Raw genomic sequence first — 16,446 nt, forward strand, 5'->3', positions numbered from 1 at the left:
ATCACCATGATTGGCATTAGGTATTGGAACATGACAGTTGATAGTGGTGTACTTTGTGGCACCCTAGTGGTAGCAAAACTTCATCTTGTAAAATGCCCGCAACTTGGAAGTGAAGACAAGGACACTGGAAAGAAATCTACTGCTTCTTTGTTTTTACCTTATCTACAGCTAGATTCTTAGGGATGCCAGACCATATCTTTTGCACTGTGTCCTAGAAACCCTATAAAGCCTTCTAAGCAAAGCCTTTTTTTGACTTGGGGAAAACAATGCCATAATTTTGTGCATTTTCTTTATCGTGTGTTATTTTTTCTGGTCTGTTTTTTCTTATACAAATGTGCTTTTTTTCCTATAGAGAAGAATATGGGAAATACATACAAGCACGCCACACCTAGAGCAGGCTGCATTAAAAAATTGCCAGGGACCTGCAGAAAGCGTGGAAAGTGTTTACAAAAAAATAGTTTGTAGTGCGTTTTATAGTGCTGCAAAAAAGCCCTAGAGAAGCATTTTTGTAAAAAAAACAAAATGCTAGCTGAATCTATGCTAAATGACTTCAAAGAAGATTTGTACTACTGTTGGAATGTTATATCAAATGTCATAGAACTTTGGGTTAATTGTGATATTGGAGATATGCAGATACAGTACAGACCAAAAGTTTGGACACACCTTCTTATTTAAAGATTTTTCAGTATTTTCATGACTATGAAAATTAAATGTGTCACTCTGGCCTGGATGCCACAAAATGTAATAAAGCTGTGTCTGAGAGCAAGGGGGAGGTTCTCTAGTCGGGGGAACATTAGCATGCAGTACCTCCTGTCTCAGGCCAGTAGGGGGAGCAGGCTGCCCCTATAAAAGCTGGTGCTGGGGGCAGGGTTAGGGAGAACTGGATGACCTGTCTCAGTACTGAGACTTGTCCCGGAGCAGAGCAGGGACGGAAAGATGTATTGCACCTAAGAGGAAGTGTGGCAGGAGGAGAGCCACAAGCCAGAGACAAGAGGCGAAGTGAGCCTGTCTTAGCAGATAAAGGACTTAATTTACCAGACTTTGGTGTCTGAGGCTGGGAGGATTCCACATCCCACAGCAGATAACCAGTCCGCAGGGGACTGTATGTTCCTTGGCCTAAGAAACCTGGAGGCTCTGCCACAACAGAAGGGACCAGTAAAGCCGTACCAGGCCGGGAGCAGAAAGGAACCCACGTCGCAGGCCATACAGGCGAGAGTACACGGAAAGCTCGGAAACGTGGGCTGTTACCCTATAAGGAGGAGATAGCCAGAAGGAGCACAGAAAGCACGGTAGGCCTACACCCTCACCCTGACCAGGGCCAATTTCCCCATTGCTCTCAGACTTCCAGGTCCCCTCCTAGCCGGGACTGTTTATGGGTCAGTTTACCTGTTTTAGTAAAGGCCCTGGACTGCAACCTGTTGTCTGTGTGCTCCTTCGCGCCTCCAGCACTACCGGTACTGGCACTCTCACCACCATCACTCCCACCATGCATTATACTGCCCTGGGGCCGCACTCTTCCCGTGGGGAGTCACACTACCCTAGCTGCACACCTCATCAGCCCCAGCGGTCTGCATGCAGCGGCGGTTCCTAATAACCGCAATCCACGGGTGGCGTAGTCGGACATAATCATCAGCGCATAACGGACTACCACTGGCCTGACCACCCTGAGCCACGGAACCGGGTTGCCACTACTACTCCCATCGTTCCCCTACTGCCCGGATCCGAGTGCCCCACGGCCCAGGGGGTGAGTCATATACATTCACACTGAAGGCATCAGAACTATGAATTAACACATGTGGAATTATATAGTTAACAAAAAAAGTGTGAAACAACTGAAAATATGTCTTATATTCTAGGTTCTTCAAAGTAGGCACCTTTTGCTTTGATGACTGCTTTGCACACTCTTGGCATTCTCTTGATGAGCTTCAAGAGGTAGTCACCGGAAATGGTCTTCCAACAATCTTGAAGGAGTTCCCAGAGATGCTTAGCACTTGTTGGACCTTTTGCCTTCACTCTGCGGTCCAGCTCACCCCAAACCGTCTCGATTGGGTTCAGGTCTGGTGACTGTGGAGGCCAGGTCATCTGGCGTAGCACCCCATCACTCTCATTCTTGGTCAAATAGCCCTTACACAGCCTGGAGGTGTGTTTGGGGTCATTGTCCTGTTGAAAAATAAATGATGATCCAACTAAACGCAAACCGGATGGAATAGCATGACTCTGCAAGATGCTGTGGTAGCCATGCTGGTTCAATATGACTTCAATTTTGAATAAATCCCCAACAGTGTCACCAGCAAAGCACCCCCACATCATCACACCTCCTCCATGTTTCACGGTAGGAACCAGGCATGTAGAGTCCATCCGTTCACCTTTTCTGCGTCGCACAAAGACACAGTGGTTGGAACCAAACATCTCAAATTTGGACTCATCAGATCAAAGCACAGATTTCCACTGGTCTAATGTCCATTCCTTGTGTTCTTTAGCCCAAGCAAGTCTCTTCTGCTTGTTGCCTGTCCTTAGCAGTGGTTTCCTAGCAGCTATTTTACCATGAAGGCTTGGTGCACAAAGTCTCCCCTTAACATTTGTTGAAGAGATGTGTCTGCTGCTAGAACTCTGTGTGGCATTGACCTGGTCTCTAATCTGAGCTGCTGTTAACCTGCAATTTCTGAGGCTGGTGACTCGGATAAACTTATCCTCAGAAGCAGAGGTGACTCTTGGTCTTCCTTTCCTGGGGCGGTCCTCATGTGAGCCAGTTTCTTTGTAGCGCTTGATGGTTTTTGCAACTGCACTTGGGGACACATTCAAAGTTTTCCCAATTTTTCGCACTGACTGACCTTCATTTCTTAATAGTAATGATGGCCACTTGTTTTTTTTTTTTACTTAGCCGCTTTTTTCTTTCCATAATACAAATTCTAACAGTCTATTCAGTAGGACTATCAGCCGTGTATCCACCAGACTTCTGCACAACACAACTGATGGTCCCAACCCCATTTATAAGGCAAGAAATCCCACTTATTAAACCTGACAGGGCACACATGTGAAGTGAAAACCATTTCCGGTGACTACCTCTTGAAGCTCATCAAGAGAATGCTAAGAGTGTGCAAAGCAGTCATCAAAGCAAAAGGTGGCTACATTGAAGAACCTAGAATCTAAGACATATTTTCAGTTGTTTCACACTTTTTTGTTAAGTATATAATTCCACATGTGTTAATTTATAGTTTTGATGCCTTCAGTGTGAATGTACAATTTTCATAGTCATGAAAATACAGAAAAATCTTTAAATGAGAAGGTGTGTCCAAACTTTTGGTCTGTACTGTATATCGAATTAGAGAGAATTCTCAACTTGCTGTTTTTATTTTTTCAAGAGGGGTTGCTCACTGAATTTTTGAGATAATTAACAATCTGGAACGATAACAAGAGATCCAGTATAAATGGGTCCACAGTGATGAATGCCACCTAATTGGACAAGTTGCTGTACCAGGCACAACGAGCTGCCCATTCCCATGAGCTTCCGTAGTAAACCGTGTATGGGTGTCCACCTCCAGTAGGCGTATACGCACGACAGTGTGACCGTTCGCTCTGCCGACACCATTATAGTTTATGGCCCCATCGGCACATACGTCCGAATTCCATTTTTTGGGGGTGGGGGGAAATTCAGACGTAAACCCCGACAGGGCCCTTGAACGGAAGCCTGAATGCAGTATGAAAGCACAATTAAAGTGTGACTTCAGGTGAGTTTTCAGAATCAGCGGTCATGTGTATACACAGTAATAACTCTATTTCTGGTCATTACAGCACATGCATCCTGCTTTTTTTCGCAGTTTTTTCCCCCGTTTTCTCCCTGCAGCTTCTCCTCCATACCTCCCCCATTGGCTGTTATAAGAACTGCAGATAGATTTGTTGAGTGTTCAGTGCAGAAGACAAGATAATACTTATAGCAGATTTCTGTGATAATATGTATTACAACATCTCTAATCTTCTTTTGTACTATTATTTATGAAAAGAAAAGATGTAGCTATTAATTTGTAAAGTATACAGTTGTGCTTTTAGATGTGGCTCGTGTAAACATCTGTATTTTCCCAGAATATTCTGATAGAATGAAGTATATAACCAATACTTTTTCGGATGACTTTACTTTTCTGACTTGCCTCCCTGTCATACATTGTGAGGTCTCCTTGATTGAAATGTGCAGTGAATGAGACATCCTGTCTTTCACATGCCAAGAATGTGTATTAGAATGCAAGATCAATGACAAGATCTTTATGGTAGACGGAGACGGTGACAAGTATGAGTCCATGAGGATGGGATAATACAGTGATTGCAGACCTGCTGTAATAACTCCTATAATATCACATTTCCATTTCATGAAACTTCTTCTAATAGTTCTTGGTACATTTTTGTGTTTTGCATCCAATCGAGGCTGTTTTCTTTTTTTATACACCTTTTATCATTTGTCAGAATCACTACAACTTTCTAGAGCGTTGCGAGTCATGGTTATTCTTCTAGTTATTCTTCTATTCTTCAGCTATAAGTTCTAGGTAATTTTGGATGTTGAGGCCATTTCATTTACACTGGGCTGGAAAATATGGGGCCAATTCAACAAAGTGTTTACGCCAGATTTATGACTGAAAGCACTTCGAAAAGTCGCAATTTTTTTTGCACAATGGAAAGTTGTACAACAATTTTGCGACTTTTTGGTGTTTTCACACTTGTCCCTGTTCCATCAAAGTGGGTGAAGCATGGTTGGGACGTGACGGTTACATGACATAACTTACGCCAGAAACTTTACTTGACTTGAGTAGCATTTCTGGTGAGGCGCACACCACTAATTCATTAAGTGGCGTTTACCTCTTAATGAATTCAGCGCATCCTACTCCACCGCACTCCCTCAATAAGACAAGCATGTACTACGCCAGTCTTAATGAATCAGCCACTATGTCCGTATCTTTGTGGGCTAGTCCCTGAATGTGCAGCCAGGGCAAGTTGAACAACGTGCTTTGGGCAGTACTGAATGCAGCCATTCGCATTACTGCTGAGGGTGTTTTTTTGAACTCCCATAGAAGTATAGGCATAGATCTGCTTCCTTTCCCAAGCAAATTGTAATTATAACATCTTACATTGCATATAAAATTGTGTGTCCAAGATTCATAATGACTTAAACCTAAGTAAAAAAATGAAAGAAAACTCCCTGGTCCCTCATACAGACGGAGCATTGCATGTCAGACACCGGCTGAAGCTTCACCAGGACGATACAAGGGAATACAAAGTCCGGACTATAGTCCTGGACTGCAGCTGTATAAACCTTCTGCGTGTGCCTTTTCAGGTTTCAGGAAATTGGCTTTAAGGTTATGTGCACACAGTGCATTTTTTTCAGCGTGGAAATGGGCCAGAAACGCCTTGCATATCTTATCCCATGACTTCCTATGACATTTTGCAAGGTCTGTGCACATGATCAGGAATTTTCCTGAGCGGAAAAAAACGCAGCATGTCCATTCTTTGTGCTTTTCCACATGCGTTTTTGCCTATACAATGCATTTGAAAAAACGCATGGCAAATCCGCAGGCAAAACATGCAAAAAAACACGTCAAAACCGCGTGGATTTTCAGCAGTGTTTTTCCTGCCAAGGAGATGCGGAACTCTGCGAAATTTCTACTTCGAATCCTGAACATGTGCACATAGCCTTAAACTAGCTTGAACTTTATGCCTTTGGACTTTAATTGTGACCTTCTATCAGATTAAATGTAATGAGGCCACAAGATAGTAACACAAAGGCAAAATTATACCCTGAGAACGCTCCGATTTTATATGTGCAACCGGATAGCTAGATGATTCACCTAATCCAAACAATACTGGTTATTGAGGACGCGTGTAATCCATCTGCAGTGTAACACATTAGAGATCTGCTTCCCATAGCTCAATGAAGAACCCTGAGAGTTTGGGGCATTCATTTGTCCCTGACATAACGTCACTCATCCTTACTGCATAATGTATGTTTAACAATGTACATATACAGGTGGGACTGGGTGTCTACACTATGGGAGTAGTGCCAGAAGGGCAAGGCAAACCCCCCATCCAGGAACATTCAGAATTAGGCGCTAAAGAAGGGTGCTTCATTTACCAATGCAGGAAATTTTCTAATTAAAGAGGATTTCTGGTCTAAGAAGAATTGTCTGCAGTTGTAAGTGTGTGATGCGCACACTGTCACAATTCCCGTGTGTTCCCCTTGTGAGTGGTCTTTTGACCACATGTATGTGATACGCTGACTAGACTCGTCCAGCTTCTCTTAATTCTGTTCTGTTGAAATAAGATGGATGAGACTAGTCTGCAGACTTGTGTCCTAAGCCTAGACAACCCCAATAAAGGAAATCTGTTACCAGGTTTTTGCTACCCCAACTAAGAGCAGTAAGATGTCAGGGCAGAGACCCTGATTCCAGTGATGTATCACTTACTGGGCTGCTTGCTGCACTAATGTTTTCTCTTCTATAGATTTACATGTTCTTGGAATACTGAGCTCTGTATAACCCTGCCCAAACCACTAATAGGCAGCTTTCTGTGTACACTGTGCATAGCCAGAAAGCAGCCAATCAGTGGTGGTGGTGGGTTTATGCAGAGCTCATGAACATGGAGGACTACATGGCAGCAAGTTTTTATCAAAACTACCGCAAGAAGCCCAGTAAGTGACACATTGCTGGAATCGGGGTCTCTGTCTCTACATTATGCTGCTCTAGGATTAGGTGGCAAAAACCTGATCACCGATTCCTTTTAAACCATCCGGTGCATTAGAAGTTGTTCTGCTTAGGCGTGAACGTACAGTTTAGCTTTCTTTTCTGGGCTAGATGGGGCATTTTAATACCTACATTTAGAATTTGAATATTTCTCCAAGTGTTGAAACCAAGGAGCATACTAAAAGTAAATTAGCCTGTTGCCATTGAAGTAATTGCCCAGGCAATTCTTCTTTACATGACATAAGGGATCATCGTGACCCAATTAATGAGAGTGGCTGCTTTTAAGTGTCATTATTTTAGTCAGTAGTTTGCATTGGTATTTGTGAGCTAAAAAATGAGTTGAGTTCAAAACATAAAATAGGAATACATGCTTCCATTATATTTTCTATATAGGGTCTGCTCCTGGTTTTGGCTTAGAGCCATAATGATAGAAAGTGGCCTTGGGGCAGTTGTAACGGGGCCTCATCGATGTCATGCGCTGGTTCTTTTGTGCAATGTGATAACAATTTGATATCCCTTTCTGTGGTCTCGAATGACAAACCCAATCTACTACATTGGTGAATGACAGTGATATATTCTAATGTTACAGATTTGGCGAATCCAACACATATTTACTAGTAATTCCCTGGAAGACGCCCCCGGGTGATACGCAGACTTTAGCTGCAGATAGTCCTCACAAGTGTCTGCAGATCCACGTATGGCTTCTCCCCATTCCATAGAGCTAATACTTTCACTCGCAATGATTGTTGTAATGTTTGCGGGTTTGATGAGTATTGCTTTTAGAATCTCTGTCATCAAATCCTCAAGTGTCTGAAGATATCAAACTGCTCCTGTTGAATATGTTTAGACCATGGCTAAGATTTCCCCGAATGTGTGTCACAACCTGCGCATTCTTTAATACAATATTAAGAAATGGAAATGACAACTTCATACATCAAAATCTGATACAAACTACGGTAATCTGGCTGTATGCTAAATATTCTGACTTGTAGGGTTAATAGGCTGGTTTGGATATTAAGCAGTGATGCAGAATATGACGTTGGAAGATCGATAAATCACAATGATAGTCAGTCCATGTACTGTAACTACCAATGATCATCAGCAGAGGGTATCTACACTATAAGCGCTTTTATTTTTACAGCTACACATCTGCTTGGAATGATGATTGGTACTATATACGATACATGCTGTATATTCAGGGATGACAACAATAAAGCCACTACACTGCTGCCTTCATTCTTGCATTCCACAGTTGAAGGACCACATCAATCATTTTATCCATTTGTGCAGTCATTTTGTCTAGACTTAATCATTACTGCACGTAATTTATGGCTGATGTGTATTTCCTCCAGTGCTAGTGAGTTTTCTGTGTAAAATACTATGTTGGTAGGTGGCAAGTGTACTTATATCATGTGGGTCAAGTGTGAGCAACATGGCCTGGGAGCCACAAGCAGCTTGCAGCACCTAACCAGAATTTGGGCCTCTTGATTCCTGTGTTGCACCCCAGTCAAGTTTTAAGAGAGTAGTAAAAAACTACACCGTACATAGTCTCCTTCTTCCTGGAGTACACACACACAAGAAGGGTGTCCTCACTCTCCCCATACGTGGCAGTCCTAGAGCAGACATAGTAACAGCTTAAAATAAGACCTAGGTCCATCAAGTTCAACCTTCCTCCCTCAATTGTGCTCCCTACACTAACACTACTAACCTACTAACTGGGACTAGGCCTCACAAATGTATTATTACCATTTTTATTATTGCTGCACTATTACAATTAAAAATGAACCCGGTTATAATTTAATTTTTTAATTAGTTTTATGTTTTATATTACTCTTGTGATTCTAGTAATAGTATTACTAAAATCCCTATACCTAAATCCGTTGATCCAGAAGAAGGCAAAAACCCCAGGACAAATTCAGCCAATTTACATCACAGGGAAAAATTCCTTCTTGACCCCGAGAAAAAGCGATCAGTCCTAGAACCCTGGATGAAACCTAATTATGTTACTAGTTATGTAATTACTATTACCTTATTAAATGTACTACTATAGGTGTCTAATTTAACAGTAGCCCACAATGTTATGTGTATTGAGGAAATCGTCCAGCCCTTTTTTGAAAGCTGTTATAGTGTCTGCCATCACTACCTCTTGTGGTCGGCATTCCACAGTCTGACTGCTCTGACTGTAAAGAACCCTTTCCTGTTTAGATGTCGGGATCACCTTTCTTCCACCGGTAATGAGGGCCCCTGATCTTTAGTATGGTCTTTGGAAAGAATAAGTCATGTGCTAGTCCTTTGTACTGACCACACATATATTTATTCATGTAAATGAGATCTCCTCCGAGGCGTCGTTTTTCTAAGCTAAACAAGTTCAACTTTCCCAGCCTCTCATCATATGAGAGGCCTTCCATCACGTATAATAATCTAGTTGCCCGCCTTTGAACTGACTCTAACTTCTGAATATCCTTTATAAAATGTGGAGCCCAAAACTGGACCCCATATTCCAGATGTGGCCTCACCTGTGATTTATAAAGGGGTAACAGTACGTTGGGATCGCGGGACTTTATTTCTCTTTTTACACATCCTAAAATCTTGTTTGCTTTCGCGGCTGCTGCTTGACATTGAGTACTGCTGCTCAGCTTACTTGTAACCAGAATACCCAAGTCCTTCTCCTGTTCTGTAGCCCTGAGTATACTCCCATTTAATGTATATGCAGCAATAGGATTATTCCGTCCTAGGTGCATTACTCTACATTTATCAACATTAAACCTCACCTGCCAAGTGTTTGCCCATTCAGTCATCTTATCCAGATCATTCTGTGATATCATAATGTCAAGATCAGATTTTAATATCCTACATAGTTTGATGCCATCAGCAAAGACTAACACTTTACTCTCAATCCCATCCCCCAAGGTCATTAATAATGTGTAACGCATACTTCCAATATACAGTAAATGTATAAGATGGCAATACTCCTTGTAACACCTGGGATGGATTTAGTCATAGAATGTGGCCCTCAGTCCAGAAAAGGCTGTGCACCACTGATGAAGGGTCACTTAGTATATTACTCAATAACATCTGGTCTTCAGGTGAAAGACTGCAGTCACTCTACGTGACTTCAGACTTCTGAATCCTTACAGCACACACACACTGTACGCTCTCAGGATTCTCCAGTGTTGCTGCCAAGACCAGGCAATCATGTGAACACAAGTATGCGATTTTGCTTACATGCTGTCACATGCCGACTAGACGTGCTCAGCCTCGCGTAATACAAGTGAATTGAGCGAGGCAGAGCATATCTAGTCTGAATGTGTCTGGAAGTATGCAAATCTTATTTTTCCGGTCATATGACCACCCAGTCTCTGCAGTGACACCGGAGAAACCTGACAGCGTACAGTGCGTGTATTGTAAGGACTCAGAAGTCTACAACCTCTTTAATAGTAATGCATTTCAATGAGAAAAATGGCTCTGGAGACCTGTTCTTAACAATGCAATGAAGAGATTGTAGAAGTGCTTAGCACTTTAGTTGTTGGGGGCTCTTTGACATTGGTGAGGTCCAGTATATGTATGTAGAATGCTACCCATGGTGCACATATATAGGATACATATTTAAGGGTAAAATATTGTCACACATTGCAGTACTAGTTTAGGATATAGTCAAACCCTTGTCACATACATTACCTCTTTTATTAATATTTGCCAATCCAAAATATCAGCAGTTAGCTGTTAGGTAAAGACAGGTCAGACTTGCCGTAGGAGTGATGAAATGTCACATACAGTGCCTACAAGTAGTATTCAACCCCCTGCAGATTTAGCTGGTTGACACATGCGGAATTAACTTGGCATTGTGACATTTGTACTGTAGATCAGCCTGGAAGTGGGAAATGCACTGCAGCAAATTTTCTTTTTGTTTTTTTTTGTTTTGTTTTTTTAAAACGTAAAAAGTTAATTCAGAGTGTCATTTATTATTCAACCCCTCAAACCACAAGAATTCTGTTTGGTCCCCCTAAAGTATTAAGAAGTAGTTCAGGCACCAAGAATAATGAGCTTCACATGTGTGGATTAAAGATCTCTTTTGCCAGCCTTTTCTGACTATTTAAGACCCTCCCCAAACTTGTGAACAGCACTCAGACATGGTCAACATGGGAAAGACAAAGGAGCATTCCAAGGCCATCAGAGACAAGATCGTGGAGGGTCACAAGGCTGGCAAGGGGTACAAAACCCTTTCCAAGGAGTTGGGCCTACCTGTCTCCACTGTTGGGAGCATCATCCGTAAGTGGAAGGCTTATGGAACTACTGTTAGTCTTCCACGGCCAGGACAGCCTTTGAAAGTGTCCTCCCGTGCCGAGGCCAGGCTTGTCCGAAGAGTCAAGGCTAACCCAAGGACAACAAGGAAGGAGCTCCGGGAAGATCTCATGGCAGTGGGGACATTGGTTTCAGTCAATACCATAAGTAACGTACTCCACCGCAATGGTCTCCGTTCCAGACGAGCCCGTAAGGTACCTTTACTTTCAAAGCGTCATGTCAAGGCTCGTCTACAGTTTGCTCATGATCGTTTGGAGGATTCTGAGACAGACTGGTTCAAGGTTCTATGGTCTGATGAGACCAAGATCGAGATCTTTGGTGCCAACCACACACGTGACGTTTGGAGACTGGATGGCACTGCATACGACCCCAAGAATACCATCCCTACAGTCAAGCATGGTGGTGGCAGCATCATGCTGTGGGGCTGTTTCTCTGCCAAGGGGCCTGGCCATCTGGTCCGCATCCATGGGAAGATGGATAGCACGGCCTACCTGGAGATTTTGGCCAAGAACCTCTGCTCCTCCATCAAGGATCTTAAGATGGGTCGTAATTTCATCTTCCAACAAGACAACGACCCAAAGCACACAGCCAAGAAAACCAAGGCCTGGTTCAATAGGGAAAAAGTCAAGGTGTTGGAGTGGCCTAGTCAGTCTCCTGACCTTAACCCAATTGAAAACTTGTGGAAGGAGCTCAAGAATAAAGTCCACATGAGACACCCAAAGAACCTAGATAACTTGGAGAAGATCTGCATGGAGGAGTGGGCCAAGATAACTCCACAGACCTGTGCCGGCCTGATCAGGTCTTATAAAAGACGATTATTAGCTGTAATGGCAAACAAGGGTTATTCCACAAAATATTAAACATAGGGGTTGTATAATAATTGACCCACACTTTTATGTTTAAAATTTAATAAAATTCAACTGAGCAACATAACTTTTTGGTTTGTAAGATTTATGCTTCTGTTCATAAAACCTACTCTCGTTTGCAGTTTGAAGGCTCTAACTTATTTGCATCTTATCAAACCAGCTAAATCTGCAGGGGGTTGAATACTACTTGTAGGCACTGTATATGGCTGACCCCTGACGAAGCATTGTTGAAAAACGCATCGGGTGTTTGAAGGGTCAGCCTCAACATGTCCCTACTATTACATTGTTCTTTACATTGTTATTGTATGGGACTTGAATATTGTTGGCACCTCAATTTATATCTTTTACTCTTCCTGTATGTGAAATGGTTACATGTTTATTTCCTGACTGTACCTTACGGTATAAATGTCACTTCATTTTTGGAACAATCCATTATCTGCTACCTCTTTAATCTGTGACAGGCATGAAGGTATATGCATTCTTTTGCTCAGGGGGCATTTTGTATTACTTTATTCTCTGGGGTATTTTTTCCTCATTGGTCTATGTTTGTTATGTTGGATATTTATTCTCTTTTAGTGATTATTTAATAAAGATTTTTGATAATTTTTTATACATTTACTTTAGTCGTTGCACATTTTTATTTTTTCTTGGTTTTGCATGTGATTGGAGCTTTTTGGACGTTCACCTTGTTCAGGGATACCGCCCTGGTCTCCGGCTACATGTTGGCCGACCGGCTCCTTGCATCTTGCTTATATGGGACACTGCAGGATCCTACCTGTGATATACATTGAACCTTTTTTTCTTTTGGATTTTGTAATTCAAGTGCTGTATATAGTTTGCTTCTAATGTTTGCTTTGCTCTTTTCACAGGCTTTAAATCGGGGTATAGCAGCCGTTAAAGAAGATGCAATTGAGATGCTTGCCAGCTATGGCCTGGCATATTCCTTAATGAAGTTCTTTACCGGTCCTATGAGTGACTTCAAGAATGTCGGGCTTGTATTTGTGAACAGCAAGAGGGACCGAACAAAGGCTGTACTATGTATGGTGGTGGCCGGCATTGTGGCCGCTGTCTTCCATACCCTCATAGGTACGTACACTAGATTTATTTGCTTATTTCAGATATAGAAAAAGACTACACGTTAATGTCATGTGATTCCTGTTTTAAAGAGGACTTGTCACTAGATTATGTAACAGTGATTTTGGAATAGTTTTCTTTTTTTTCTGTACCACTCTATTCCAAAGTTATACCACATGGTAATATAGGGCACCCAATATACAAATGTCTCCCGCTCTCCAGAAGCAAGAAGAGACCTCTCTGGGCTCAGGAGAACGCGCTGGGCCAGGCTGCCGGCATCTCATTCTCTGGCCATTTGCTTTTTCTCCTCTGTCCAAAAAAAAAAAGTTACACACACAAATTGCCGCACGTTCACTATTAAATAGAAAATGCTTCATTAAGGGCGACCTGATACAATTAACAAATGGAAAGAGGATAGGTCGGCACTACTAGTAATTGCAATCAAATTAATGGAGTAACATATGGAGCGAAATATCATTGTCTAAGCCCTGAGTCAGTTATAACATAGCAGCCACATGTGCTGCTCAACAGGAGACAGGCAATATCCCAAATAGGAACAAAGAAAAAACTGTGCCACTCACCCCCCGGCTAAAGAGATATTCCACAGGGTGAGTGCAATAGTTTTTTTCTTTGTTCCTATGTTTTTTAATACAATTAACAACTAAAAACAATTTAAAACTGACAAAACACAAGAGGCTCTACATTTCGCCTCCCCAAATTATTTTTCTTGGGTGCTTCATTGGGGGACACAGAAACAATGGGTAATATGCTGCCACCTAGAGGCTGACTCTAAGAATACATCTTAGAAAAAAAAAAGTCAGCTCCTCCCCAACAGCCTAGACCTGGCCATCTGCATCCAGCTATTCAGTGTAGCTCAGCCTTCAATCGATTGATGCAAGTGTTAGCAGAAGAGTACTGCAAGCGTCAGTTGATGGAGTAGTAATCTGGGGGATTGCTATTCCCTCTGCAGTGCTGTTATTAGTTTTCTTAGTGACTGCTTTAGGACATCCCATGGTTTCTGTGTCCCCCAATAAAGCTTCCAAGAAAAGAGGATTCTTGGTACCCACCATAAAATCTCTTTTTCGTAGACTTCTTTGGGGGACACAGCACCTTCCCTTGTTTGGGTGGTCTTGGTTTTGCTCCTCCCACTGCTTTTGCACTAACTGAATAGGTGGGTGTCGGATGTCCATATTTAGGCTGCTGAGGAGGAGTGGACTTTTTTTCTAAGATGTACTCTTTGTGTCAGCTTCCCTGTGGTCGCATATTACCCAAGATTTTTGTATCCCTCAATGAAGGCTATGAGAAAGAGATTATAGGGCGAGTACTATTTTCTTTTTTTCTTTTACTATCTTTTATAGCACATATAATTCAACGGCATTTTACAGACATCATCGTCTGCAATCCTTCCTTTTTTTTTTCTGATTCCAGAAACCTCCTCGTGCACAGTCTTTGTACTATTGTATTAAATGCAATCAAAATGCAATTAAAGGGGTTGTCTACTACTCAGACAACCCCTTCTCAATTGCTATATTCCCCCTTATAAAATAATAAAAGCTTATACTCCCCTCCAGCCGGAGCGCCGTCGCAGCCTGGTCTCACAGAGCTTCCGTGACGTCATATCTCGCAAGTCCTGAAGCCAATCAGCAGCCACTTCACTCTCACTTCCTTCGGACATAAGTGACGTTTGGAGAAAGTCGGAGGGAGCAGCAGCTCTTACTACTTCCGGGTGTCCGTTGTGTCCAAAGGAAGTGGGAGTGAATTGGCTGCTGATTGTCATCATGGGAGACCAGGAGCCGACGTGGCTGGAACGTCACCTGAGCAGAGTATAGGCTGTTTTTTTATTTTTTATTTTGTAAGGGGGAATGTAGCAATTGAGAAGGTGTTCTGTGATTAGTGGACAACCCCTTTAAGACTGATACAGTAGGTAGTAGCTTATTCAAGAGCTACCAAATCCAACACCTTTTATCCTCTTTTCCCCTCTATGACACGGCTGTTTTTGATTGACCAGAGTCAGAGAAGAAAAAGCAAATGCACACAAAAAAAGTTCTGTGGCATACGTCTAGTTGGTTGAAGAAAAAATGTGAATATCTATCACTGGGAGGCATAACTTTGGAATAGAGGGGCACAAAAATAATAAAAAATGTTCCAGAATCAATGGTCAGCACCAATTAGAGAAGGTGCTCAGTTTAAATAAAACAAATCCTGTGAAAGTTCCTCTTAAACCCTAAATGACGTACACTTTCATTGTAGGCTGCTAAGGAAAGTATGACGCACACTCATTTGCTGGGCCTGTTTCATACTAAGGCAGATGCTGGCTGTGCTAGATAGTCGACATCTGCCTCTAACTACAGTGACCAGACTGTGCTCCGATCGCTGTAGTTTAACCACTTACATGCTTCTGTCAATCTCTGACAGTGGCATTTAGTGCCAGTGTATCCCAAAATGGTATCAATAAAACGTTGCCATCTCAGTGCAGAATAAACAAGCCATCATCCAACAATATTAAAAGAAAAAATGTAAAAAAAAACTTACGGGCCTCAAAAATGGCAAGACAAACACATTTATGTATTTATTTATTTTGTTTTACAAATTGCTGAATTTTTTTTTTTACCATTTTAATAATAAGCAAAAGCTGTGAGAGTTTGGTATCACTGTAATCACATTGTCCTGAAGAATCATATTCCCATGCCATTTTTATAGCAAAATAAATGCTGTAAAAACAAAACCCAAAATAAAATGGCAACATTTTTTTTTCCTCACAATTTGGCCACATTTGGAATTTTTTACCCGTTGTTTTAGTATATTTTGATGAAACGAATGGTGTAATTCAAAACTAGAACTTGTCCCACAAGAAAAAAAGCCCTCGTATGTCTATGTAGAAGGGAAAAAAAGGAAAAGTTGTGGCTCTTGGAGCAAAAGGAGGTAAAAACGAAAGCTCAAAAATGTAAAAAGTTCTCGGGTCATTAAGGGGTTAAGCTGGATTCACCTACAACCATTTAATGACCAGACAATTTTTCAGTTTTCCGCTTTCATTTATTTTTTTCCCCTTGTTCCAAGAGCCATAACTTTTTTTTTGGGCTTGTTTTTTTGCAGTACAAGTTTTAATTTTGAATGGTGCCAATAAATTTACCGTACAATGTAATGGAAGATGGGAAAATTCCAAATGCAGTGAAATTGTGACGAGAGAACCCAATAAAAATTCAACTTGTTTTAGAGGATGGGAAGGGGGTTTATGGGGTTCATTATATGATTTAAAAATGACCTGGCAGCATGATTTTCCAGATCAGTATGACAATTCCAATTTTTCCATTTTTCTTTTTTATTATTTTATTGGTGAAAAAAAATAATAATGAAGAAATAAATGAAAATGTTGTTTGTGTCACCATATTCTGAGAGACTTGCTGAGCCTAAATCACTTCTCTCATTGTTGTATTGAGAGAAGTGGTTTAGACTCTATTTGACACGTCACCCCCCACTTGCAC

At 41.7% G+C, this 16,446-nt stretch overlaps 1 protein-coding gene across 1 annotated transcript in view; it reads left to right on the forward strand.

The window, feature by feature from the left end:
* The window catches only part of ANKH (ANKH inorganic pyrophosphate transport regulator), a 162,235-nt gene that overhangs the window by 57,857 nt on the left and 87,932 nt on the right, over window positions 1–16,446 (forward strand). The window contains exon 2 of the mRNA XM_073678629.1: window positions 12,760–12,976. Within this exon, the coding sequence (XP_073534730.1) occupies window positions 12,760–12,976 (217 nt within the window). The remainder of the gene's footprint in view (window positions 1–12,759; window positions 12,977–16,446) is intronic.

The sequence above is a fragment of the Phyllobates terribilis genome, unplaced genomic scaffold (assembly GCF_046119375.1).
Source record: "Phyllobates terribilis strain yellow unplaced genomic scaffold, ASM4611937v1 Scaffold_4__5_contigs__length_816908805, whole genome shotgun sequence".
Classification (NCBI taxonomy): Eukaryota; Metazoa; Chordata; class Amphibia; order Anura; family Dendrobatidae; genus Phyllobates; species Phyllobates terribilis.